Below are 27,923 nucleotides of genomic sequence, written 5' to 3' on the forward strand. Positions count from 1 at the left end.
CATTGTCCTTGCACTGCAGGCTCCTATGTACTTTGAGGGCATTTAACTCAGAAAATCTTCATAATATGAATGTAAAATTTTGCATTAAATATACTTCAGTAAAGTTATTATTCTTTTTCTTATTTATTCTGGGGGTGGTCATGTGGGAGCTTTTCTCATATTTGACTGATTTGAAAACTTCGAACAAAAGAGACAAAAAAAAATTGTTTCCTCTGCCAGGGGAGGGCGCCATATCCAAATAAATCAACAGAGACTTGAGGACAGACTGCCATTGAATCCTCTGTAATCTGTGTGCAAGGATTAATGAGACATTTAATCTTCTTAATAATGAGATATTGTTTGGAGTGTTCATGTATATGTGCAAAAATAAGAGGAAGGAAAATCCAGCAGGGAGCACTATGAGAAACCTTCTGAGAATACATGTTTCTCTTGGCACAGACCTCGCGTTCATCTGCAGTTTCTGTTGGGTGGGTTCTTCTCTGTTGTCTGTTTTAATTCACCCGAGCATGTCAGGCCGGGCCAGTTCTGCTATCAGCCCACACCCACCACAGATCATTTAACACTTTAACTCTGTGATTAAACAGTGCTGAAAACCACAGAGAGAGAGACAAAGAGAGTAAATGCTACATGTCTGCTTAAAATAACACTAATGCTGGAGAAATATTTAAGTAATAAGCAGCAGGGGTGGTTGGAAATGTGTGTGTGCTGCAGTGCTCCTGAGCTGATGAGAGCTTCTCAGCCTCCAGGAGGTGCTAAATAGTCCATTCTTCATTTCGTTGAACATGATTTAACAGCTGATTTTATTGTAAAAACGGTGGTATGATAGACTTTAAGGTTATAACACAACACAATTTATTTCTAAACAACATTGCTGCACTCCATTCCTGTACCTTTTGTTTAAAATAGTTTAAAAGTAACCAAATATAATAAATTCTACCTTCAGCTGCTCTCGTGTCAAAAGAGGCCACCACAGTGGAACCGAACAAAAGCTAGACACAGATTGTGTAAATATAACCACTTAACCTATGTGTGTAAAAGATACCAAATGAAGGTAAACTAGGGCTGGGCTGTACTTTTGTGTAATACCAATTTGCTCCACAAGATGGCGCAGGAGGTTGACACCCACTGGTCAAACATTGCCCCCTCCTGGTGAAGGTTTTACTTCAGTTCTTATAAAAAGGTCTTTTAAATAACGTAGCGGCATTTTTGTTTAGTTACATATGCTAAATACAACACATGTCTGTCAATGTGACATGTAAATGTAACAGATTTTCTTATTTTGCCTTTTCGTCATACTGTTTATTGGATTGAAACAAAAGTTTTTTGTAACATGTTAATCCTAGTCTTTCATCAGCTAGGGTTGTTACAAACTCACATGTATACATTTGAGGGCTCTACAACTACCTTTAGATTAGTTGTGAGTTAAGATTTTTTGCATCTTAAAGTTACAGTAAGTCTTTTTCTGTTTTTTTGTTTGTTTGTTTGTTATTTAACAGGAAAAAAGCTTGTATCCTCATAAATATCAATTTATTAGTGTGTATTTACATCTTTTAAAAACTGGTGTGTAGTTGTAAACTTAGAATTAATCTATTAAAAATACATAGGAGCAGGTTTGTGGAAGCCGCCATGTTGCCATGGCTTCCACGTGGAGGAGATGAATGCCATCATTCCGTCTAATTACGTTTTGGGTAGTTGCCTAGAGATGGACCACATATGTAGTAAACCTTACAAGTTACTTTAAATATCAAGGCCATAAATAGCTCCTTCAAACTATATAGCCCCTGAACTGAAGTCAAGGCTCTAAAACAAACATAAAATAAATAAATAAATAAATAAATAATAACAACGTTATTTATATAGCACTCTTCAAAACACAGAGTTACAAAGTGCTTCACAGTTCAAATAAGAGCCACACACTGAAGATAAATGTACATGTTAAAACATACAAACACATAAATACACACATAATCAGCCTCACCGACAAACATTTATTCCAGCATACACACATACATGCACACATGGTTTCAAACTATGGCAACAAATGAAGGGAATGGATTAATGAAATTCTATAAAAAAGAGTTTTCAGCATTCGCTTAAAACAAATAACAGAGTCGGCCGATCTGATTGACTGAGGAAGGCTGTTCCACAGTTTGAGCGCTACAACCTCAAAAGCACAGATCACCTCTGTTTTTAAAATCACAGCGAGGGAAAGAAGGCCCTGGTTAGATGATTGAGAGGTCGGCTGCATGGATAAGATGTTAGAAGCTCAGGTAAATAAGCAGCTATATAAGTTAATAACAGAATTTTATAGTAGATCCTGAATTACACTGAAAGCCAGCGAAGGGATGCAAGGATAGGTGTAATATGAGACTGCCACCTCAGGTCTACAGGAACTGAGAATTAGAATAGATCCAATTAATAATGGCAAAAAACAAAAGCAAAACAGGAGACAGGAGAGGTTGATGAGCTCAACAGAAAAATATAACTGTGTGTCGTCTGCATAGTAGTGGTAGGAGATTCCAATAAAACCATCAATTTGTTGGCTCAGCAGTAACATAAAAGAAACAGAACTGGTCCATGGATTGAGCCCTGTGGCACTCCACATACGAGCATTACAGATTACAATATACATCGATTAATATGAATTCTGAAATATTTGTTTGATAAGTATGAAGAAAACCATTTGAGAGCAGTGCCACTGATGTCAACCCAGTTTTGTCGTCTGCTAATAAGAGTAGCATGATCAACAGTATCAAAGGCTTCAGACTTGAGCTGTGATCTGATAAGCCGAGCAGGACTAAAATGGAATGTTCACCCTCATCCGAGCGCATAAGGTTGTCGTTAGTAATTTTCAATAATGTCTGTAACCGCATTTATCAAAGATGTTGTTTCCTTCAACAATCTGAAGGAGCTGACAAGCATAAACTTTCTCAAGGATTTTGGAAATAAACGAGAGTCTGGAAATTTGCCTTTAATTATTTTAAACAGTGGGATCTAAGGAGGGTTTTTTTTTAGTAGAGGACAGATGCCGGCTGTTTTAAAGTAATCTGGAACTGACTGATGAAAGGGACTGATTGACAATAGAGAGAAGCTGGAGGAGATGACAGGGAGAAACTCTTTAATGAATTTAGGAGGCATAATGTCCGTTTGACAGGGTAAAGTGCAGATATGTGAGACTATATCCAAAAGAGCTACTGAAGAAATGGTTTGAACTCAGACAACAGAAATGGGTGAGCGACTTGGGTGGTTAAACGGGTACAGACTTGAGCTGTGATCTGATACTGTTGATCTTGCCAGTGAATTTTTTTCGCAGTCATTAGAAGATATCGGAGTGATAGCAGAGTGAGGAGGATGAAGAAGTTTGTTGTTGGTATCAAATAAAAACTTTAGATTATGTCTGTTATCGTTAATCAAACTAGAAAAATATACTACTACTACTACTGCAACTACTACTACTAATAATATTAATAATACATTTTATTTATAGGCACCTTTAAGACCCTCAAGGTCACCTTACAATAATACAATAACAGTAGCAACAGCAAAATAATATTTAAACATAAGGTAAAATATGCTGTTCTCATGTATTTTGTGAGTTGGATGAGTGTAAATAATAACTCCTTCATATGGAGATAGTGAACATGGAGATTAGTCTTTTTCCATCAACATTCAGCTCATGATCATTTATTGCCAACATAGTCAAAAGTACTTATTGTCAGGAGAATAGACATTCAACCCTGCCGTCTGCAGACAGCTATGGGCCGGCTAAGCAACAACAACAACAGCTGGTTGTAAGTTAACATTTTGCCAGCTAATATTTTTTATTAAATCACACTTTTCCTCTCATATATACACTGCATTCTCACATTATATGAGAGTTAATTCAGAAAAGTTCAGGACATCCCCACTCTCCTCCAATGACACCTTACTGCTATCATTGGACAGAACTGAGCTTTTCTTAATCATCGACTCTTATTCAAAATGTAAAAGCACACTCCAGAGTAAATTGATGTGGAAACCCAGCATAATGACAGCTGAGGTAAACAGTGTGCTGACAGCCTACACTCACTACAGATGAACAGTGGCCAGACTTGTTTGAGCTACAGCAACCACTGTAGTTAGGATTCTGTTGTTGTTGAAATTGGAGGAGTTAAAAAAAACCAGAACTCAGTTGATTGCAGTCTTTTGTCCATTGGTGAGGTTTTACACACTGTGCCTTTAAAATTGTGAAAACTTGGATATTTTTGGAGGAGATATAGCAAAAAATAATTTAATTGATACCCTTAAAAGTTGGAATATAGGTTCACAAATAAGTTCACAAAATCATTACTCAGGTTGCTGCGTTGAATTTGAGAAAGTTTTGACAGTTGGGTTTAAAAAATAATAATTAAAGAGACCTCCTAACAAAGGATTACAACAGCCAAGCAATTTCAGAGTTACTTTAACAAATTTTGGGAGCAGAAACTTTAGAAATAAGGGTGGATTTTTTTTATGTGCTTTGACAAATTGTCAGTTACTGTATTTTGTGGTATCTACTGTACCAAATTATAGGTTCAGTTGGAAGTATTGGTGGTACCATCCCTCAGTGCCCTAATATTTTCGGACTCATATGGTGCTGTGTAAGACTAAAATCAATGATGGTCTAAGTGGGGTGTATGAACATGTAATCATTTGGGGGAAGTTAATAATTTTGGGGTCATTTTGCCTCTGCACACGAAAGTTGCCAGTATCATACAGTGGAGTCTTGATAATGTAACAATTTATTTTGGATACCTTAAAAACAGATGAATGCTGGAAGCCCCAGATCAACTTTGGAGCTATTATAGTAAAATCTACATCCTGTCCTTTTAAAAATTATAATAAATATCTGGACTTCCTTTAGGACACTGCATGTATATTCTTTATATTATGAGTAACCTTTCAGATCACAGAGTGGAACTGAGTTGAAGCAGCTGCTCCAGCTTAGTGAGCTCCTGCCAGGACCCCAGAAACTTCAGTTCCGGCCCTGGACTCCAGATTAAAAAGGAAAAGACTGACGCGGGGTTTCGTTTACTAGACTGTGTAATATTTTCCCGTTGATTCACAAAATTTAAAGTGGGTAAAAACCTCTGACAGTTCCCCCCACTAGTCCCCCGCGACCCCGCTCTGCTGCTGTCTCCTTGCGGCCGAGACGCACAGAAGCCCTTCATCACCGGAAAGGAATGCAGAAAACTATGTAAAAGTTTCCGAGTGTGTGAGTCCTTCCGTGCTGCATTTTCAGAGGTTACACATCACTTTTGGCCCGACTAGATGTCGTAAGAGCTCGCGGCGGGGTAGGCAGAGCTGGGAGCAGCCCCCCTGTTAAGTAGCAGATTGTGTGGAGACTCTTCCCACTTGGAAGGAGGCTCGCCGACGCGTCTGGGAAGCAGAAATCCGCGGAGCGCTCTGACTTCAACTCCGTACCACCTCACTCTCCCTTGTGTCGGGCTGGGGGTCTACAGCGAAGCCTTTATCCTTTTCATTTTTTTCTTTTTAAGCAAAACTAAAATTCAGCCAGTCATCTCTATAGGTCAGTCGTGCATGGTTTTTACATTTTTGGTACCATCTGTGGGGGATTATTTTTGTCACGACTTATTACAGGCTTTTTCAGGTTTAAAAGTTGAGCTATCTGAATTCAATAATATTCCATTCATTTCTATATTTATTTGGACTATTTTGTGAATGCCTGGATTATTTCTCGACATTGCCGTGCGTAATTGCGCACGGCGCTGCGGCATAACTCGCCATTAAGATCAAGTGAAAAGACTTTGTGCCCGTTAGAGTGGGTCATTTTCATCAGGCGGAGATATTAAATACTTGATTGGAGTCTGCAGAGTTAATGCAACAATAACTCGAGCTCCTTTAGAAAGTGGAAAAACTGAATTTGACGGGGAAAGATGAGCTAATGATTTGCTTTTGTGGGAAGTTTTAAAAGTTTCAATATGTAGATTTTGGCGGGATTTAGACATTTATACATATGAAGTCTGTCGTGTAAGTCTTTTGTCGCTGCTTGTGGAACTTTTTCAAGCGTCAGGATGACTTTCAGACTCATTCCTCTCTCCAAAGCGGCGTGTTCTGATAACTTTTCAGCCTGATATAGATTTGAATGAAGATTAATGAGCTCCAAGGTTCTCGTTCAGATAGGATTAACAGTCTTGTGAAGCCCTGAGGGAGTTTAACTGCCTCCTTGGTTCCTCTCGCAGTTTCATTCATGCACTGCTGAGACCAGCGGAGCTGAAGATGAAGAGTAGGCTCTCTCTGGCAGCGGTTGCTGCCGTCCTGGCACTGCTGCTGTCCTCCTCTCAGGCCCAGGAGCAAGGTAAAGCCGCTCCTCCTCCTCCACTTCTTTTAATTCAACACATCTGAATTCTTCCACCTCCTCTCACCTCTGTCTCTCCTCTGCCTGCTGTGTGTAGCTGCACTTTTAGTCTAAATTAATAAAAAAATCACTGAAGCAATTGTGTACCTGTGGATTGATTTGTTTGATCTTCTGATTTTAACTTCTGTTTGATGATTTTTTTGTGATCCAGTGATTCACTTTTCATCAAGAATTTCTGTTTGAAGAGAAAAACGACCTCAGCTTGAAATACATTGAGTTTGAGTTTCTAAACGGGAGGGTTTTTTATTATTACTTTTGTTTTCAAAGCATGTTAAACCGTGAAATTCAACTTAATGAGAGCATGAATGCAGCTCAGATTTATTTGTGTAGTTAGATGTGGCTTCATGTTGGTGATTAACAAAAAACACAAATCAGATATACGGTGAGAATATCATCACCTTTTTCCTGTAATTGAAAACCAAAGCAGTCTTGTTCTTAAATGTTGAAAGAAAAAAAAATGTGATTAAAATTAAATGCAGTCTAAGTTTTTAACGCCAGGAGGCGCCGTTGCTCGAAATCCCCGACTGCCTGTTACTACAGATTACATTCCTCCAGTTTTAAAAAAGTAGAAGAGGAAAAAAGGAAAAAGCCCAGGCGGCACGTGGCCAAGTTTCCTCCCTACGTATTTTCTCCCGATGGAACGGAAAGACAAAATATGAGTTTCGCGTTATTTTCCAGAGGTTTCAGAGGTTAGGACAGGAGACAACTGGCTGCACTGAAATCTGGATCATCCTAGAATAAAAGCAGAAGAAAGCACAGTTAAAAAAGAAAGAAGGAAAGTTTCTTCTTCTCTCCTTTCCAAGAGACTTTCTGACCTCCTGAGACCCCCTTTCTGTCTTTAATGTCCCAACGGGGGCCCCTGGCTGCCTTTTCAGGGGTCACGGCACAGTAATGGGTCACATATATTCCACAATAGTTTGATGCTAGGACTGGACTTAAAGGCTGAAACACCTTGAACACGAAGAAGCCTCCAAACAGGAAGGGCTCGGCTCCAAACAGTCACATTTCAGGGCAAGAACTGCAGAATAAAATCAGTTTAGAACCGAGCCCTGGATGTGTTTAAAATGTGGATGAATGTGCGTGTGGATGGTAACAGTGTGTGTCTGGATTAAAAGCTGAAGTTTGTCGGGTAGTTTTTGGCTGTGATAGCCCCCGTTCGGAAACAGAAGCAGCGGCCCCCTCCCCCACGCGGCCCTTGAATTGATTCACCAGGTTGGTGGTTTCTCCATTTTTAACGTCCTGTAACCTTCCCCGGTCAAGCCTTGACCCCCCAGTCTTGGCTTCACGACAATATTTTACAGTGATATTCTTCACCCCTCCCCCACACTAACATAAAAACAACTGGTTGGTGGTCTAGAAATCCCGGCTAATCTATAAACTGTAGCTAGATCATCTGTATTTAGATTTATTTAATCCGTGCAGCTGGAAAGGTTGATGAGATGATTACAAACTCCGGAGCTCAGGTTACCCGCTGCGAACATGTGCTGATAAACTTCCTGCAGCATGAAAAGATTAAGAACTAGACACAGTTTTTCCACCTGTTTGTTCCACCTGTTTTTCTTTACAGTCAACCAATCCCACAAAAAGACCCAAACTAACAGCAGATGTTTCCTTCTGGTAATAAGTCACCTTCTTTAATATTTCTATTTGCCATAGAGCTCCACTGTAGACCTCGGAAGACTGATGGACTCAGTTTTTGATTCTGGCAAACATGGGCACCATATTTGTGTTAATCTGCCTCTAAATATAGTCCCAAATGTGTGCTCTCCTGTATGTTCGCCAAAATCTTCAGCTTTGAACAGCTGTTTTTGGAAATTACTCAATCACTTTGAAAAATATAAACCACTTGGGAGCTTTGTGTGGGATTTATTGACAAGAAAGAAATTATTGAAAACCGTTATTCTCATTTGTCAGGAACAAAGTTACACTTCCTGTTATAGAAACAGATTTGTCTCTGCTTTTGTGCCTGAGCCAGACAGACAGTTGTGTTTATATTCAGCTATTTAAAGCCGTATTGTGACTGAATGCCTTTTTTGTAGCACCAAGTTAGAGTCAACATCTTTGTGTATTATCTTGATAGCAAGCTAGAGCATCATAAATAAGCACCCCAACCTGAAGAATATCATTTTAAAATATTTCTTTAAAAACAGTCTGTGGTCCCTCGTGTACATGGAAACTTTTTGTCCATTGTCCTAAGTTGTTGTCAACAACTTTTCATGTACACATGCATGATCTGCTTGTTTTGTTGCTTGTGGAAAGAAGTTGATAACATACGTTTAGAGACATGCTCTGTGAATAAATATAATTATTATCCTCCATGTCAGTTTGGTTTGCTGGTTAACATGACAAAGACCAGTGGTTCTTAAACTATGATCCGAATCCTAGAAGTATTCTTGGAGTCTTAACTGTATGGTAAATATCCAACAAAGGTAGATTATGAATGCTTTTTTTTTTAGACTTAAATAGTTTAAGAACCTCTGGTGTAGATTCTTTGGAAACATAAGAAAAAGATGTACACATGTCTGCACTGACATTGTGTATTCTTTTATGAGGTTTGCAATGGAGACAATGAGAGTGACGACTCCGGTCTTTATCCATTGTATAATCAGCACTTTCTTAGTCAATTCAACATCCTGTGTTGGATTGAGGTCATGGACAGACTGCTGGATGTCCGTCAGTCCATGTTGGAGTTAGCTGACAGGAGGAGATCTTGACTGGTGATTTTCAAAATTAAAAAAAAAAAAAAAACGACTTCACCAGCCACAAACATTTCAGGATTCAAAATATTTAAAGGGCATTGTTATCTGCATCCATGAGAGGTACGGAAGCAAACACAGGCCAAAACCATTGAATATTTTTTAAATATAATTATATTTTATTATTATTACTATTATTATCATTATTATTGTGGCTGTTCCCTCTAGGGATCACCATGTAATTATGTAGTTGAGAAATACTGTATATTGGGTTGTTAATGTTCAAATTTAAACACCAGGTAATAGCAGTGAAATTTTAATTAGAAAACAGTCATCATTCAAATTTTAATTCCTTAAAGGTTTTGTTCCTTAGGACCCCCATTTAAACTGAATCAATGCAATATTTAAAAAAAAAAAATGAAGTTCATTTAATAAGATTGAATTAGCAATGTCAGGATATAAAAACAAAAAAGTATCACAATAAAGCTATGTGGCTGAACAGTGGTGTCAGTAATACCATTTATGATTGATTATGCTTCATGTCTTAAGTGTTTGATGTTGAATTTTTCATTTTAGATGCTGTTGTCTTAATTTTATAAATATGGTTTTACCAATCAACAAAGATTTTAAAATGTTACATAAAAGGTGGGAGGGTAAACCCCACACGAGTCGAATAAAGACTCCTAAAAGACCTCAAACGCATTTTTTAAATACATGCCATCGCTTGTTGCTCTTAAAATTCATCTGACCTGGTTTTTGCTTCCGTATTCGTGATCACGCCCGAAATTCACCAGGTCTCATATATGAACCCTTTTTGTGTCCCTCCTAAGTTTTAGATACCGTTGTGTTGTGTTTGTTGTGTTTGTTGTCTTGGTCTGTTGCCTGAGTTGTTGATTGTAGCCACACGAGCCAAACGGAGGTCATTTTTTTGTCTTCAAAATGGCTTTCCTCTCATTTGTAGTTTGGTGCGTCTTGTGTTGTTTGCACCAACAGTGAACTTGTCTAACTTCACCTTGGAAGTGTTGACTGTTGGTCCTTTTTTATAATGATCACTACAATACACTTCGCTCTTAAAGATAAAGTGCTAACTACATTGATGTTTTTTCTTCACAGTGGACTCTCCATCAGACTTAAGATTTAGGATTTTAAGTGAGAACTCAGTGGAAATGATGTGGAGGAGACCACGGTCGAGGATACAGGGTTACAGAATAGAAGTGACCTCAGATACAGGTTGGTGCAGGTTCTGTCGTGTCATGCCTGTAACATTACAAGTGTCATAAAGATTTCACTCAACCTGACAGGACTCAGCACTTACCGCAATTATCTAAAGGTTTCTGCAGACACAAGTTTAGCTCCAGGAGCTTCTAATGATAAAAAGGGAAAACATTATGAATGGAGAAATCTTATCATCGGTTGCCAGCGCTGAACTTTACCAGCACTGACATTGCAAACTGCAATCTGTGTTACTTTAGCTCAGGCGTGCACATGTAAGACCTTTTATTTAATAGCTGAGATATTTATGCATAGATTTAAAAAGAAGAGCTATTATTTCAAATGATCCAAGACTTTACCCAAAATAACTCACCACTTTCAGAAAGACCATGTGCTGTTTCAACATCTTCACGAAGCACATCCTTAGAGTATATATACTTGTACTATATTGTACTAACTTACTGATAGAACTAACATTAGTTTGCATGCTGATAGTCACCAACTCATATTTCAGAATCATCATTCAGAACCCAGTAAAATGTCCTCAACTAAGACTTCTGTATTCTATATAATTTCAAAAATTGTTAGTAAAACTTACGTGAGAACAAGTTTCTTCTTATGCATGGAAAAATAGCACTAACATCATACACTGAGTAATAGAACTAAATTTAGCTTATATATATTTAAATGTTGCCAGGTGTAAGTGACTTATTGTTGCTAACTAAAATTAACATCAACTTATATACAATCAAACACAGACATACTTTTAATAGCTGACAGAGCTAACATCAGCTTACACAAAGTCAAATGTAGATAGTAAAAATATGTCATTTACACCTAACTAACATTCAAACACTCACAGGGGTATGCAATGTGCTGTTACTAACTAAAAGAATTAACGTCCACTCACATACGATCAAATGCAGACACTAATTAACAGAACTATTAAATCATTGACAGGTAAGGGACGTACTGTTGCAAAACCAGCATCAGTTTAAATACAAACATGTAAGTAAAAGTAAGTGAAACACTTTTTTTATTTAACAGAGCTAATGTTTAGTTATTTATGGGCAATTGCTATTGAAAAGCCATCTTAAGAAAGTGTACTAAGTAACAGATCTTTTCTGACAAGAAACAGGTACTGAGATTATTAGCTTTTCAACATGAAGGCTTTACAAGGACTAAATTGATGAGGCTATGATGTGAATGTGACATATCATTGCTATTGCTGAACGAGCTAACTAACAGAACTAATATTAGCTTTAATATGTATATTCATCAACAACAAGTTGTAACAGCTACATACTATTAGCTAACAAACCAAACTCCAAAACTGTAGCTTGCACTTCTATATTGACTAAGAAATAAGAATAACAGTTACATAGATTAGCCAGTTAGGTTTTTTTTTTTTTTTTTTTTTTTTTTTTTTTTTTTGCTGAGATAGCAAAACGAGAGTCATTTTTATTAAAAAAAAAAAAAAAAGTCAACCTACAAAAAGGTCAACCTAGAAAAGTTTCAAACAATGTTAAAAACAAATACTGAATAAATAAGCTAGGATGGGTAACTGATAAACACCAAGGTTGATATGTTTTGTCAAGAAATAGGCCTAATATATAACAGTAAATATTTTTACATTTCTGTTTTTGGTTAAATAAAAAAGTAACTGAAAATTAGTTTGTATGTTTTACAGTTTCAGTTATTAGAGGCACAGAAATATTAGAGAAAGTTTTGACATTAAATATAATCTGTTAATATTGTTCATTTCTATTAACTGAGGCTAAGATATTTTTAACAAATAATTAGCAATTCATCTTATGGAACTTTCAGGGGAATTAAAGGGTTAAAATAATGTGTGTTTCGGTTTATAGTAACAAAGAAAGTTTTTTTTTAATCAAATCGAATTATACTATTGTGTGTTTACATGGCTATTCCAGTCCCCGGGTCAGCAGTCGAAATCAGGTTTTTCTGAAGCCCTGTATTGACTCTTGGAGAAATCAAGTCATGTAATAGTTTCCTAATGAATTCCCTCTGACTTTGTGCATTCTTGTAGAAGAACCAACAAAAGAATTTACTCTGCCTGCATCTGCCACTAAGACCTCCATTTCAGACCTGACTCCAGATGTGGATTATGCCGTAACAATAACTGCATATTCTGGATCAGAGCAGAGTCTGCCCATCTCCGGCCAGATCACACGTGAGTCACCGTGTCTCTGCATTTGTGTGCTTGTGGAAATCAATGCCAGATGTCCCGTAAAAAACTTGTGAGGTTAATCTGCAGCTGGTCAGTTTTTGGTAGGAAGTCAGGATGGCATGTTGGCCCACAAACTAACACCGAGTGTGGAAGATAACAGAGAAACACCTGCCAGGTGTTGCTCTTTCACCAGTATATGTTAATAACATTGCTCGGTTTCTACATTAGTTTCAGTATGTTGGTGTTTCAGTACAGCAGACTGTTCGTCATTCAAGGAAACAACCTCAAATGTATTTCTTTATTTAAATTGCTTTAATTTGACTTAAAAATAGGTTTGTATTTAATTCTTTATCCTGGAAACAGTAAATCACAAAGCAAGCTCACCACAAGGTCCATTTAGCATGACATTTGGAGTCAGTTAAGACAATTTTTAGCTTTGCCAAAGTTTAAAAACTGTAGACTAAAAGTCTGACTTGACAGATTTAAGCAAATCTGCAGCACAGGAAACTAGCCAGGACAGATTCCAGTTGTATACAGTTTCCATTCTGCTGGTGAACACCATGTGATATGGTCAGAAGTTCTAGAAAAAATCCACCAAACAATCATGCTCGTGAGCCTTTTTTCTCAACTGCTGCTTTTACTGGTTATAAGTCTGAGAGTTACTTAGGAGAGACAGAAAATTGTCTTTGGCTTACTCATTGATACCATAAATTCGAAAGCAAAAACAAGACAATTGAAAACAGGCACGAGGAACAACACAAACAACATGACTTCAAAGGTGGGTTTTTTTAAATGCAGAAGGGAGGGGTTTTACTATTTACAGAATTTTTTTGAACAGTTTACCACTACCTAATTACAGAAAAAAGACACAAGAGCAGCTCAAATTGTATTGTGCAAAAATAATGGCTACATTAAGTTGTGCAATGAGAATTTATATGTAGGCATTGCTTCTTCTGACCCTTTTGCAATTCAAAAACAATTTGTTCCTCTGCACTTGGAAAACAGTAACCTGTAGCGTGTCTACCACAGATTTCCATCAACATTTTTCCTCTATATTACTTTACCATAATCAACAGTTCCAGCACCAAAAGATAAAATTTCATTATTCACTTTGGTCACTTGGCTGAAGACATTTTTGAATTATTACAGCCTGTTATTATTGAGATAAAGGTCTTGGTGAGATTAAAAACCTATTTTCAAGAGTTACCTGGCCTAAAAGATAACTGATATAAGCATGAACACACAAATACAACTGTCAAACGCTACAGTCAGTGGACGCAATGTCTACCAGTATTATTTTCTCAGTTCTATAACACTGACTTAAATCCCCACATAGTAATCAACTCAGATTTTTCCAGGAGATAGGGACAGCATAATTAAAGGTCGTTTTTGGAATCACCCTTACTAACATGTTACTAAAATGTTCACCACTAGGGGGCAGATACCAAAGGATAACAGCAGCACACATTTCAACACATTGCCCCTGTTGGTGAAATTTCTATGTACATTTTGCAGAATGTCATTTTTGAAAAAGTACCTTCAAATAATGTTTGTATTAACATACTGCACCATCTTATTGCACTAAGAGGTATTAGATATTTTTTTAAGCCTGGCCCTAGTTCAGATTCATTTAACACCATATAAAGACATTTTTACCATTTTGGATCATTAAAAAAACAGGAAGAAAGAATTTACAAAAAGTACCTTTTTGCCTAATTCTGTTTCGGACCAAACAATTGTAAAATACAATGAGGGATAAAGTCATACTGATTATGGTTTTTACTCATACATGAACAGCAGTTAGAGGAAACCACTCCAAGGAGAGGTTTGTAGTTAAAAATCAACCAATAGAAAAGACTGAAGACATTTAAAGATAACAACTTGTAAATAAAATGTAAAGCACTTTGGTATTCAGAGGAAGGAAGGAAAGGTTTCGGATTGTCAAACCAGGAATAGGCCTAAAACATGTTTATGATGTTTACAAGCAAAAGTATGAAATGGGACACTGACCCAGATTTCAGGCTTTGACTGAGGTCTTCACTGACATCATGGCAGCAGTTTTTGGTGGGGACAACTGATGATCTGAGAAGCCCTCTGAGCTTGAGCTATGCTGGAAATCCTACACAAACTATGACGTCAACCTGACAGTTTCTCCATTTGGGAGCTCATTTGGAAGTTTGTTGCATCGAGAAAAAGAAAAAATCGCTCAAGAAACCCTCTGATGAGAGGATAAATCCTACGTAGGGAAATTTAAAACACAAGAGTTGGGCTGATTTCAGAGGTCTGCCTTCAAATGAAGAAAAACAGTGACAGAAAATGATTCATAACATGTCATCACTGTAAAGATATTGGGTTTCCTGAGGATAATTTCAGCACAATAGATGATATGAACTGTCTCAGACTTTTGTAATTATGCGATTGTTTCATTGTCTTTCAGTTGAATCTAGTGGAAGCACAAGAGGAACTTCCAGGAAACCAGACGCTTCAGATTCAGTCAGTGAGTACTTTTGTTCACTTATTACACACCTTAGTTTGACCAGGGGTTTCACTTCCTACTCAGATAATGATGAGTCATAAATCCACTGCCGTACCTCCTCGACTTTTTGTTTGTGGGTTTTCTTCTGGGCGGTGTTCATCAGTGTGAGCTTAGCAGTGAAGGAAGGCTCTACAAACACCCCATTGTATAGCAATAATCAAAATTAGGCCCCCATAAATCTCTGAAGGATTTGGTCATCGATTTGGTTCCCTGCCGAGCAGTTATGCCAATACGGAGGAAGCTGCACATGCTCAGTGCGGCGGGGGTCATAGGTGTGGTGGGAGGTTGCTGCTGTTGGAGCTGTGGGAGTGAGCTGAACCCAGCCCCGAAGTGCTGAGAGAAGTGGAAACCATTACAGATGCTGATTTACAAGAGCGCTGCTGCTGCCACTGTTGCCCTGGCCCCCGTTCTGCACACGATGACGAGGTTGTGCAGATTTTTCCTTCTCTTCATGAGGGGAAAGTCACGAGGAAACTCCCAGAAAGCAGGGCAGAGGAGAAACAAGGAAGTCTGGTTCAACATACAGTGTCTAAATTAACAAAAAATAATGACTTTAAAACATGCTGAGCTGAGAAAAGTGAATGCGAGTAAATCCAACATCTTAACACCCCCAAGTAAAACTTTAGTGGTTAAGGTCTGTTTAAAAGTTTAGGATTAGGCAACTAAAAGTATGCCACTTTATACTGTAAGCTGAAGGTTCTGCTGTTCTAACGTTGGAGAGAAGAACCCAAAAATCAGAAGAAACATCCACATTCAAGTCTACACAGTGGCAGGACTTGAACACCAGCGCTGCTGAGCTGTTTGGCGTGATGATCTTTGATGTAGCCAACAACTTCTGAAGCTTCATTGAGTCACTTGTTAGCAAATGCTTTTTCTGGCACATGTACAGGATTCAACTTCATGAGTGGGATATTTACTGACATCTTAGTTTAACCCTCAGGCCTTAACTTCAAGCATTAACCAAACAAATCCACTCAATTTGACTTTCAGACGAGAGAGCCAAAAGTGGAACAATGCAAATCATTATTTAATCTAAAATAAGACTGAGTGGGGTTTTTTTTAGTCTCAACAAAGAATATTAACGTTATCGGGAAAGTACTGTCACTGAATAAACCTAAAGTCCAAGGCTATTACTCACATATGGCGGCAGAAAAATTTGATTTTTCTGATAAATCACCATCTTTAAAATCTGTTTAATGTTCAGCGTTTTCTTCCTTTTCATTCTTGAACTTTTTTTGCAGGATGCTCGGCCAGCATCATCGGTGATGTGGTGTTCTTGGTGGACGGCTCCTGGAGCGTGGGCAGGCCAAACTTCAAATACATTCGCTCCTTCATCTCTGCGGCTGCCGGAGCCTTTCATATCGGCGAGGAAAAAACCCGGGTAGGCGTGGTCCAGTACAGTGATGACGCCAGGACTGAGTTCAACCTGAACGAACACCAGAACAGACCGGCGCTTCTGCGGGCCATCGGCTCAATGCCGTACAAAGGAGGCAACACAAACACAGGTGACCTGTTGATGCTGTTCAGTTCTTTGGGTTTTCTGTGGAGTTAAATTGACCTGGGACATTTTCAATCAGTAACACCCTTTTTAAGGGGGATGTTTATCTTTGGTAGCAAGCATAATCGTTTTTTAATACATGGCTGTTAAAGAGTGATTTGTTTTTGTGAGATGAGTGCTCATTTCACGTGTGTCTCGCTTGGCTCACTTGACAAATATGCAGGCAAATCTCTGGGATGTAAGGGAATTAAAAACACATCCATTAAAGTACATGGAAATAAAATTATAATCACATTACACACAGTTTAACTTGCTGAGAAAGCAATAAAGCAGCCTTGTCAGGGCCACTTGAGTCAAAACGGGATTGTTATTGCAAGTGAAGTCATTTAAATTTGGCGAGATCACTCTGATCTGGGACCTCCCCGCCCTTCCATGGGTGTACATGGAAAGAGAGCAGCAGCAGGACCCTCTGACAAAACAGAGCAGGCATTGATAATAAGAGAAATGACAATGATTAAGTCAGATACAGCATGAAATGGAAGAGCTGGATTAGAGGTGGGCTGCAAAGTAGCTCACAGTAACTGTATGCAGAGTGAAGTAGTGCCTGAATAGTGCAAGATGAAATCAGAAATGCCAGGAGTGCCACTGAATTTGAACCATTCCTGCTAAGACCATGCTCATTTTATATCCTCAAATTTTGAAACAGACCACATATGAAATGTTTAGAAGGCAGATCAAGAAAATTACAAGTAATATAAAATTTCGTCAAGAAAAGAAAAAGAAAAAATGGAGTTTATATCAAACTTGAAGGAGCGCATGATCAATGAAGGTACCTCAGAGTATTAAATGGTGGTGGATTTCTCATCATGATTATGTGCTGTGTTTCATCCTTCTGTGATATCTCTGATTTTGCTGTTTGGTTTATTGCTGAGTTTGCGTTTTGGTCTACAAAAAAATTTCCTGAATCAAATAGTTGTTTTTCTCCTCATCATTCTACAATTTAAATCTAAGAACACCCAGAGAAGTAAAACTCTTCTCTCTCTCATTGGTCTAGGTGACGCTCTGGACTACGTTTTGAGAAATGCTTTCAGTGAGGCGTCCGGCGCCAGAAACGGTCTCCCCAAAGTGCTGGTGATCATCACAGATGGCAAATCTGAGGATCCAGTGGTGAGCTATGCCAAACAGCTCCGGAGCACGGGGGTGGAGATCTTTGTCCTCGGTATGCAGCCAGAGCAATTTTATTGCACTCCACATTACATTTTCCATTCGTATTTAATACTTTTAGCAGGGGTTTGTAACAAAAGCAACCTGTGGTGACGTAGTAATGGAACAAGGTTAAATTCCTACATCGTTAACCTACAAGCAAGTGATAGCAGGTTTTATGTGTGTTTATGCTCCAGTTTCGCTCAGACTTTCCACAAACTCAGATGAAGAAACACCACTGGGATGTTGCTATGGAGTTAAAGAGGCCTGGTGGTTCAGGACTTATAGCTCATCTTTTGCAGTCAGTGGAAACAGATCAATGATAGAAAACTGCTTAGCGAGACACTAATGGTTTTTAGTTTTTGTCAGAGGACCACTGTAAACTTCCTGTTACGTTCCCTAGAGACAACTTATCGGGCTAGCCATCATGTTTTTGGAGGTTATCCGAGCTTTAAAAGGATTCTTAAAGGTGGAGTTTGGTGGAGTTGTCTTAAGGCAAAGCTTACAGTGACATGGCTTCTTTTGGCAAATATGAGTTCTTAACTTTTGTGGGTCTATGGTCACGTGTTTTATAGAAACACTGAATGGTGCAGGAAGTAATGGTAATTGCTCAGTGCCTCTTATCAAAATGTTGTTGGGTTTAAACCCCAGCTCCACCAAATAGGCACTTATGAAAGAACTTTAACCCATATCATAGTTGACCCTGTCTAAAAGCAATAAAAATATTTATTAGTAAGTACCTCTCTCACTAAGAAAGTTCACAGGATACCAGCTGTCTTAGTCAAACTTAAATCTATGCATGGGTACAACTCTTCCAACAGTGTCAAAGTTTTACAGAGGAGTATAGCATCATAAACCCTTTTCATATTTACTGCCCATGTTGTCAGACTTTCCAACCAATGTGGAACAGAAAAGAGAGCATTTAATATGCAAACGTGGAAAATAAATGCTTGCTTAACTTTGTTACAGATTGCTCATTTCATCCAGTATTTACAGAACTGGAGCAAATGCACCCGTTACCTCGTCAACCAATGCCAGTGAGTTTACAAGGATGGCTAAGAATTCAGTGGTGTCGCCTCAGCTTAGCTCAAAATGAGGAATCATTTCTAAATTTGGCCGGCATTGAAAACCACAACAATTTCCACATGTTCATGAAGAACCATCCACTCTGCTTTTACCACAGCTTTGAGTTTGTGGTTTGTCTTTTTCCCCCGTAGGTATCCAACAGGCAGATGAAGAGGAGATGAGGCTAATGGCCTCTACCCCTTACGGCAGTCACATCTACAGTGTGGCCACCTTCGACATGATAAAGAACGTGCAAAAACAGCTCATTACTCGGATGTGCGCTGGTGTAGAAGATCAGCTCAATGTAGTCGTCAGTGGAGACGAATGTGAGACATCTTTAAAACTACTACTTTCATGCCTAGTCTGAGTTGTTAAAAAAAACATTCTCCTGAAGTTGCCATTTGTACCTTTGTTTTTACCCTTTAATATGGTTGAAACTGTAGTTTGATGTAGATTGCAGTATACACTCTTATTTTTTGTCTCTTATTTTTTATTTAATTTTTCCAAATATATGACATTATAATTGTGATTCCATCTCTGATTTTTGTAGTTGTTGAGCCAGCCTCCAATCTCCAGGTCCAGGAGGTAATCTCAAAGTCCATGCGGTTGATGTGGGATCCCTCTATCGGAGATGTTTCCGGATACAAGATTCAGCTGATCCCTATGATGGCTGGCAGCATGCGTCAGGAACTGTATGTGGGTGCAGGCCAGACCTCGGTGGTGGTCCGAGGTCTCTCGGCAGATACAGAGTACCAAATCATTCTGTTTGCCTTGAAGGGGTTGACACCCAGCGAGCCCATCACGGCCATGCAGAAGACTCTGCCAGTTAGAGTTTCACTGGGTGAGTACCAAACAATGAAAGTAAAAGTTTATAGAGAGACTTCTCTTTGACTACCGGCATAGATTAATGAATAAAATATCTATAAGTGTATCAGTGGTTTAATTAGCAGGCTCTGGCAAACTGTACTGACTCAACGCTCTGCTGTAAATAATGCAAAGAAACCTGGAAACATTATATCAGCTCACATGTCAGACTAAACAAATTGCAGGTGACAATCAAAAAGTTCTGGGAAGAGGTCCATAAAAAAGCTGACCAAATTTAAGCCAGTGATGTCTAAGTCATCACCTCTAGCTCTAGTCCTGAAGACTAATTTTATATCTTAAAAAAAAAAAAAGTGATTCTTGGAATAAATGTTCACAGATTTCAATGCTTGTTAGTTAGAATACTTCCTTATTTTCTCCAATGATTGCCAAGACTTTGGAAAGCAATTAAAAAAAACAAATTCTGATAGCAGAGGGATAGAGTTAGAGCTAGTATTATGCCTGATTAGACCCCAGGGGGCCTCAGTGTGACTTGCAGCCACACTGGAAACTGTGCACTGCTGTTGTTCAAATGTTGTATTATCTTTAGAGGACTAGCACATGCTATTAAGACTTTCTCAACACCACCATTCTTTAGCTCATTATCAACTTTCTACAAGAATAAACACCATTAGATATCATTGTCACTGAACAGTAAAGAATTTAACAGTCAACTTTGTACTTTTTTTTTCTTTCTATCCAGAGTGTTCCCTTGGTGTGGATGTGCAAGCTGATGTTGTCCTTCTGGTTGATGGATCCTATAGCATTGGTCTGGCAAATTTTGCCAAAGTAAAAGCCTTCCTAGAAGTGTTGGTCAATACCTTTGACATTGGGCCTGACAAAGTTCAGATCAGCTTGGTCCAGTACAGCAGGGATCCTCACCCTGAGTTCTACCTGAACACTCACCACGATCTAAATGCCGTGGTCAAGGCTGTGCGAAATTTCCCATACCGTGGCGGCTCCACCAACACCGGCAGGGCCATGACTTATGTCAAGGAGAAGATATTCCAGGCTGCCAGAGGAGCGCGTGCCAATGTTCCTCGTGTCACCATCCTCATCACTGATGGAAAATCCTCCGATGCCTTCCAAGAGCCGGCCACCAGGCTGAGAAATGCTGATGTAGAGATTTTTGCTGTGGGTGTTAAGGATGCTGTGCGAAGTGAGCTTGAGGCCATTGCTAATCCACCTGCAGAGACCCATGTGTACACTGTAGAAGACTTTGATGCCTTCCAGAGGATTTCCAAAGAACTCATTCAGTCCATCTGCCTCCGGATTGAACAGGAACTCCGCAACATCCTCCAGAGACGTAAGTAATGTGGTTAAAATCCTCTATGCAGATGACATTGTGCTATGCTGGGCTTTGTTTGACCAATGTGCTTGTGTTTTGTGTTTAGGGTTATAGAGTTCCATAAGATTTAATTTTTTCTTTTGATGGATACATATATTATGTTTCTGCTTTTTGATTTTTTTAATTCAGTCTTTATTTGGACTGTGTTATTTATGTAAAAAAAGAAAGCAATACTCATTTTAATCTAATTCATGTTGCTTTATGTAGTTGTGTACATCCTAGCTTTAACTGTAATGCTGGATGTTAATCAGTTTTACACACTGAATCCCTATCAAACATGGTTGAAACAACAAACAGCAACAAAACACCACAGAAGTCTTTGTAATTGAATTAATTTGGCAACTGATTACTTTTAAAGTAATGTGAACTTTTGTCCTCTTTTATCTGCATTATAAACTTGCAGATTAGAATAAATTCAGAAAGTTAATTGGAATGGGAAACAGTCAGAAATTGGAGGTTTGACATTCTTACTCTTCTTTTCTTTCTTCGATTGAGGATATCTGCTTTATTTCATTTTTTATAATCTATAATAATTGATAGTATAAAACAGTGACTGGATACAAAATTTTTTAAATAGAAAGTCTGAAAAGGACATCTAAGCAATGTCCAAGACGTACATCGTGAAGTCAGGGAACTTACTTTTGTTTGCACAAGTTTATTTTTCAATTACAGCCAGAAATCAAGAGCATATTAAGGCTATTCAGCATCATAATTATAGGATTTCTTTTAATGGCAAGCTGTAGTATACCCTATGAACTGTATACCAACACTCCAGCATCAACATTATAATTCTGTGAAAACTAAGTTTGAAGGTTTGAACCATTCACTGTTGATCTCGGTCTTGAAATCACCAGTCTGCAACAAACGTACTGCTTTATGATTGATTTCAGCGCATTTTTACCTCTTTGGCTATTAATTCTGAGGCTTCTCAGTTACACTGGAGGATTCAGTTCTCAGGATTCATGAGTTGAACACCTTCATTCAGATCAGATCAGCCCCTGTCACATTTGAGTACAGTGCAAAAGCTAAAACGCTCAGTGCAAAATATACAAAGATATATATTTTTTAAAACCCCGAAAACTTTTTTCACACAAGTTTTATACTGTTTTAGATGAATTCTGAATTCTGATTTCCTTTGCAGACAATGATATTTTTTATGTTGATGGATAGAAACAGATCTTTATCCGTTTATTCCATTTTACATTTGCTAAATGACATTCAGAGGACTTTATGAATAAACTTTGCTTAATTGTTGGCACGAGGTAGCTCAACAGAACCAACCATGGAGTACAAAACAGCCCACAGTTCATTAGTTATATATATATATATATATATATATATATATATATATTAGGGGTGCAACGATACTCGTATCGGAATTGAACCGTTCGATACAGTGCTTTCGGTTCGGTACGCATATGTATCGAACAATACAAAATTTTTAATTTATTTTATCAACTTTCCTTCTGACGATGCTGTCTCAGTTGAGCGCTCAGTGGATCTGCGCTCGACAGTGCAGCCTAGGCGGAGTAGTCGAACACAGATTCACTGAGCACAGGGCAAGCTAGCGAGACAGAAGTTAAGCTAGTTGCAACATGGCAAATTGAACCTCCCCCACCCTCATTCAGATCTGGCGTTTGGAACTATTTTGGTTTTCATGTGACGTATGACCCTGAAGGTAAGCATGTCATGAACAAAAGTAAAACAGTATGTTGGATGTGCCACGCAATGCTCAATTACATTGGTGGGAACTAGTGCGTTAGCAGGTTAGCTCGTTAACGTGTTGGCTGTCCAGCCCCACGCATGGGCGATCCACGGAAGCTAGTTAACAGAGATTTGCCGTGTTGTGGTGTTAACGTCATTTCAGATTAACGCTGACAACACTAGTGGGAACACAACGAATATGACTGCACATTTACTCTGACATCATCCTAGTGCAAAGACAAGTGGAAGCAGACAAAAACAACAAGCACGCATGCTACAAACTTTACCCGAGTCATTTAGACAGCCGTTAGCACATGATTCTCCTTATGGGGACCTGATATGTTTAATATGCTGCTGAGAATATAGCCCAGAAGAAGCGTATAGTATAGCTTTTATTTTGGAAAGAGCCATTACTCTGTAATAAACTCTCTTTTCCAAAGATGAGTGATTCCTCAATCAGATATTAATTTTTTTTATTACTTTGTTGTTTCAGCAACATTAAATTTAAAAACTGTGCTTTTGAGTTAAAATATATATTTAGAATTTTAATAAATGACAAATTAAAAGGCATGAACATTTTTTTTTGTATCGAAAAAATATCGAACCGTGACACCAAAGTATCGAACCGAACCGAACCGTGAATTTTGTGTATCGTTGCACCCCTAATATATATATATATATAATACAACTTGCTTTCAAACATTTCCATTTGTTCAGGAAGTATAGTTTTCAGTGTTCACATAATAATGGAAAAGAAGTACAACGTCAAAAACTATAAACAAGTCCAGCATCCTGTTGGTCTCTATTTTGGGTTTAATTTCTGAGATTTATCTTGCTTTCTCACTTTATTTGTTTTAAACAAGTTCAACACATGTTGTTAGTTTTTCAAGGTTTTCCACACCAAACAACAGCTTCCTCCTCCTAACCACCAAACAGCTGAAGCTGTTTTCATTTATTTGCATACAGTGCTAAAAACAATGCCAATGCTTTTGATCAACCCATGGGTTTAGTACAATAATTAGAAATCTTTTGTTAAAAATTTCAGCTCAAGTTCTAAATCTACCAGTTAACTAATGTTATTGTTACACGTGCAGTCAAGAAATCAACATTTTAACAATTAACCACAGCAGCAGTCGGTTGCAACTTTACCCCCCTGTGAGGTCGATGAGAGTACATAACTGTACCATCAGCCATCCACATGGACATGATTACTTTCATGTCCATTTTCTGACCATGTCTTTATTAGCTAAAACCATTTTTTTGCCTCAACGTGTAAAACACATGCCCACCTTTTGATCTTTCAAGGACAAGGAGAGTTTCTGCATATGCAAATGGGTCAAATAGTCCTTTGCAGAGATGTATTTGCATATGTTTAAACTGAGCCAGAGCAGCAGATGACTCAGTGTGTAACCACACAAAGTCTATGCAAGCTGTCAGGTGTGTTGTCTGTCACATAAACAAACCTTTGAAGTGCAGTTCTTTGCACTGAAGTCATCACCCACCCCAAAACGTCTGCTAGTCGGGTTTAAACACCAAAGATGTTAAAGCACAAATGCTGTTTCATCCTCTTAGAAAAGGGCAATAATAACCGCTCAGTGTTTGCCAAAACAAGCTTCCACGTCTGGCAGTGTTAAATGTGACTCACACCAGCTTTGATTGCCAATTATATAATCCTTATATAATAATGACTTTATGTCAACAAAGAGAATGTGCAGGAGCCCAACTTAAAGAGCTCTGGTAGCGGGTCTCGGCCCTCCCGATCCTGAATGATGGCACTGCCTTGTAGGTCGACCCTTTCTCTTCTACTTTTGTCTATTTCAGATGAGGGTTTATGAATATGGATAACAGCCTTAGACAGGAAGAAAAAAAAGAGAGCTTCCAGAGAATACGAATTGTAGAACTGCTTTAGTTTTTCCACTAGAAAGACTGAGCTGATTGATGATGCAAATCTGAGCCTGTTGGCCAGCTGCTTGAAGTAATGTGTTCATTGTGTCTGAAAAATCAATACCAGGGAGATAAGTTGCAAACTTCAATGAATAAATTAGTCAGGGTTGCTTGTGGTGGGTCTAATCTCAAATGACCTAGTGGGAAAACAAAATATCAGGCAGCTCACCTAGTGTGGACTTTGAAATCTGCAACAACAGGACTCCTAAGGGACCCTTTTCACAACAGGGGACACTCATAGGTAATCACATCTGGGGCTGATTTAACAGATGCAGCATGTGACTATGAATCACCTTTAACTAACAGCCAGATTTGGAGAAAGATGCTGTTTTTCCCACTATATCAAAGATGTCAGACACATATTTTGTCAGCCCAGTTTAATGTCAGAGCCAGAGCAGGAATGTATTTCTTCTGATGATCCATTTTGAAAACAGATGTCAAACCACCTGTATATATCTCAGTTGTTCCACATTTAGTCAGTCAGTTTAGTTTTTGGAATTAAACACCAAATTGCATTTTAACTTCTGGTAAAGCACAAATCATGATAAAAAAAAAGTTATCAAGATTTAAAAATGCTATAAAGAATTTCCACAGAGATGGATACCATACACTCTAAGAAATAAAATGTTGTATTTACTCCACCCAGTTATGTCAACCGGTTCCACACAACTGGGTTAGTGAAATATAAAATGTATGATACATTTAATTTTAACAAGACATTTTGAGTACATCTGATAACATTTGGATAATTAAATGCAAATCAAAAGAATCATGTTGTATTAGCTGAATATCATAATGTTGATCTAACTAACCTTGTTGATTTAAATTGAGAAGACTAAATAAAACCTACTCAACCAAAACAAGCTCTACTTACTTTAAGAAATAACATGTTGTATTTACTCCACCCAGTTATGTCAACCGGTTCCACACAACTGGGTTAGTGAAATATAAAATGTATGATATATTTAATTTGAACAACAGATTTTAAGTAAATCTGATAAATCTACTCACCCAAAACACGCTCTACTGAAACTATAGGATTAAATCACTTTAACAGAATTGCAACTTACTCTATTTAAGTTTGTAAATTAAAAAAATCGAACACAAGTTTATTCAGTTAACCTAACTTTAATAACACTTTGTGTAAAACTTGTTGAAGCACACTTTGAGCAATTCAAATGGTTCTAGATCTTTTTTCCTAAACAATCTTTACATATATTCAAGTGCATTTTAAGTGCAGGAAGAAAAGATACAGAATTTCATGTTAAACTGAAATGATTAAAACTGGAAAGTGTTGTGATTCCAACATTTTTAACATTAACATAACATAAGCCCACAATACAGCCCTGCAAACAGCAGGTAGAAATTACTTTAGTGTCATTTTTGTCCATATTTAGAAAAATAACCTTTGCTTCAAAACTTAAACTGAAGTCCAAAGTTAGGACGTTTTTTTTTCTGTGTAGTTGGATGTTGGTAAAGGTTCAAGAACAAAGAACGCAGAAAAGTGAAAGGCCTTGCAGAAGTTATTGTGGCAATTCAAAGTGAACAGTTTATGAAGTGCAAGGAGAAGGGTTCGAGAACCTAAAAGTTCAGTGTCCTCTATAGTTCAGTGCAGGCTGTTTCACTCAAGCAGTTTGTTTTTCAGAACTTGCACCTTCATGGATAGGTTGTTCCCATCCAACTTCATCAGCACCTTCTGAAGAAATTCAAATGTGTATTTCAGGTGCTTTGGGTAGCTCAGATTTAGACTGTAGATTAGTCCAAGCAGGAGGGCACAACCCTTTGCCACATCACTAAGAGCTTGCAGCACAGTGCATCCTTCTATGATGACACCAATGTCCTCAGGTGTATCTGCAGAGTTTGCTCCTTCATGTCTGACAACATAGACTCCCAAAGTCAGCTGCTCCGTTTCTCTGCTTGCTCCAAGATCCACATCCTTTAAATAAAAATAAAAGAAAAAGATAAGTTAATTGCATACATATACATATGGACAAGTAAGTCCACCTTCCATTTCCAATCCTAAATTAAAAAAAGGAAAATAACTGATCGTTTTCCTTTTTTAACTTACCAAGAATTCCTTGAACAGGTCATCTAGCTTTTCAGACAGTAAGTAAGTAAGTAGACACAGACAGCGTTCAGAATGCATTCCCGTTGAACATCAACGCTGGGAGTCTGGTGGAGATAAGAACTCAATATGAGAGAAGTTTCCTATTTTGGTTCCTTTCAACCTCTTTGCAAAACAAAGTCAAAAATATTAACACATAATCCAGATAAGTGATTAAGCAATGTTTCATAACTCACATCAGTGACGTGCAGTGAGGTTCATGATTGGTAAGGCACTGACTCCTCTGAGTCAGATAAACAAATATATGAACCAAAAAATCGAAGCTTTTCAATTTTGACATTACGTGAAAGCTTTCATTTTTGCTTTAATCAATTCTAGATTGTTCAACAATATATTTAATAATTGTGCCCCTAAAAATATTAAAATTAAATAGAAGATTAGAACTGGGCAATATGGACTTAAAATCCTATCATGACATTTTGTGGTATTTTTTGCAATAACAATAAGTCTGTGAAGGTTCTCAGTCATCCAGGTCATCTTAGTCTAAGGCACTTGGAAAGAAAAGTGAAGCTTCTGAAGAAGCTTCTCGGATGAGAGATGAAACGTCTTCAAGCAACTTAAAGAAGTCCAGACACTTTTCTTTCCAAGCTTCTTAACAATAAAAGATCATAATAGTATTTTTGCCTATAAATCTATCAATGCAGCCTCACAAATACAAATACTGCAAATTAAATTTAGCAAATGTGCTATTTAGACAAACCAGCAGTTATTTATCTTGTTGAACTGATGATAAGTTTGACATTAATTGAAGTAATAGTCTCAACTAAATTATAATTTTTTTTAGAGGTTTGAAAGCAGTCTATCATTTTAATCACATAGGACGTGTGTTATCACAATATTGATAAGCGATGCAATAAGTGCCCAGCCCTACAGAAGATGCATTAAAATTTATTTAGGTTTGGTGTGTCTCATTTTTTGTGTGTAGTAAATAAATTGGTCAAATGACCTGGAAACAATTATAGAAAAATCATTCATTTTACATCAATTTATTAATTTATAAATTGGAGATGCATTGAAATAAAATTGGTGCATCTCATTGCTTAGGACTGATTTGGTGTCAATTTGTCCTTTGTGAAATTTACTGATGTTTCCTAAGAGCGCTGCTTTATCCACTGTGTCAATGGCGCTCTCAGTGTAATGTGA

At 37.9% G+C, this 27,923-nt stretch overlaps 1 protein-coding gene across 4 annotated transcripts in view; it reads left to right on the forward strand.

The window, feature by feature from the left end:
- The first annotated feature begins 5,291 nt into the window (after nt 1-5,291).
- Nucleotides 5,292-27,923, forward strand: part of col12a1b (collagen, type XII, alpha 1b) — a 169,276-nt gene continuing 146,644 nt past the window's right edge. For 2 of the 4 annotated variants that reach the window (XM_085134191.1, XM_085134192.1), the window contains exons 1-10: nt 5,292-5,548; nt 6,222-6,337; nt 10,207-10,323; nt 12,356-12,499; nt 14,934-14,993; nt 16,274-16,537; nt 17,585-17,749; nt 18,951-19,124; nt 19,349-19,639; nt 20,363-20,965. In XM_085134191.1, coding sequence (XP_084990317.1) covers nt 6,259-6,337; nt 10,207-10,323; nt 12,356-12,499; nt 14,934-14,993; nt 16,274-16,537; nt 17,585-17,749; nt 18,951-19,124; nt 19,349-19,639; nt 20,363-20,965 — 1,897 coding nt within the window. In that variant the 5' untranslated portion in view covers nt 5,292-5,548; nt 6,222-6,258. The remainder of the gene's footprint in view (nt 5,549-6,221; nt 6,338-10,206; nt 10,324-12,355; nt 12,500-14,933; nt 14,994-16,273; nt 16,538-17,584; nt 17,750-18,950; nt 19,125-19,348; nt 19,640-20,362; nt 20,966-27,923) is intronic. The other 2 variants (XM_085134194.1, XM_085134193.1) reach the window with 1 other exon arrangement.

The sequence above is a fragment of the Neolamprologus multifasciatus genome, chromosome 15, assembly GCF_963576455.1.
Source record: "Neolamprologus multifasciatus chromosome 15, fNeoMul1.2, whole genome shotgun sequence".
Classification (NCBI taxonomy): Eukaryota; Metazoa; Chordata; class Actinopteri; order Cichliformes; family Cichlidae; genus Neolamprologus; species Neolamprologus multifasciatus.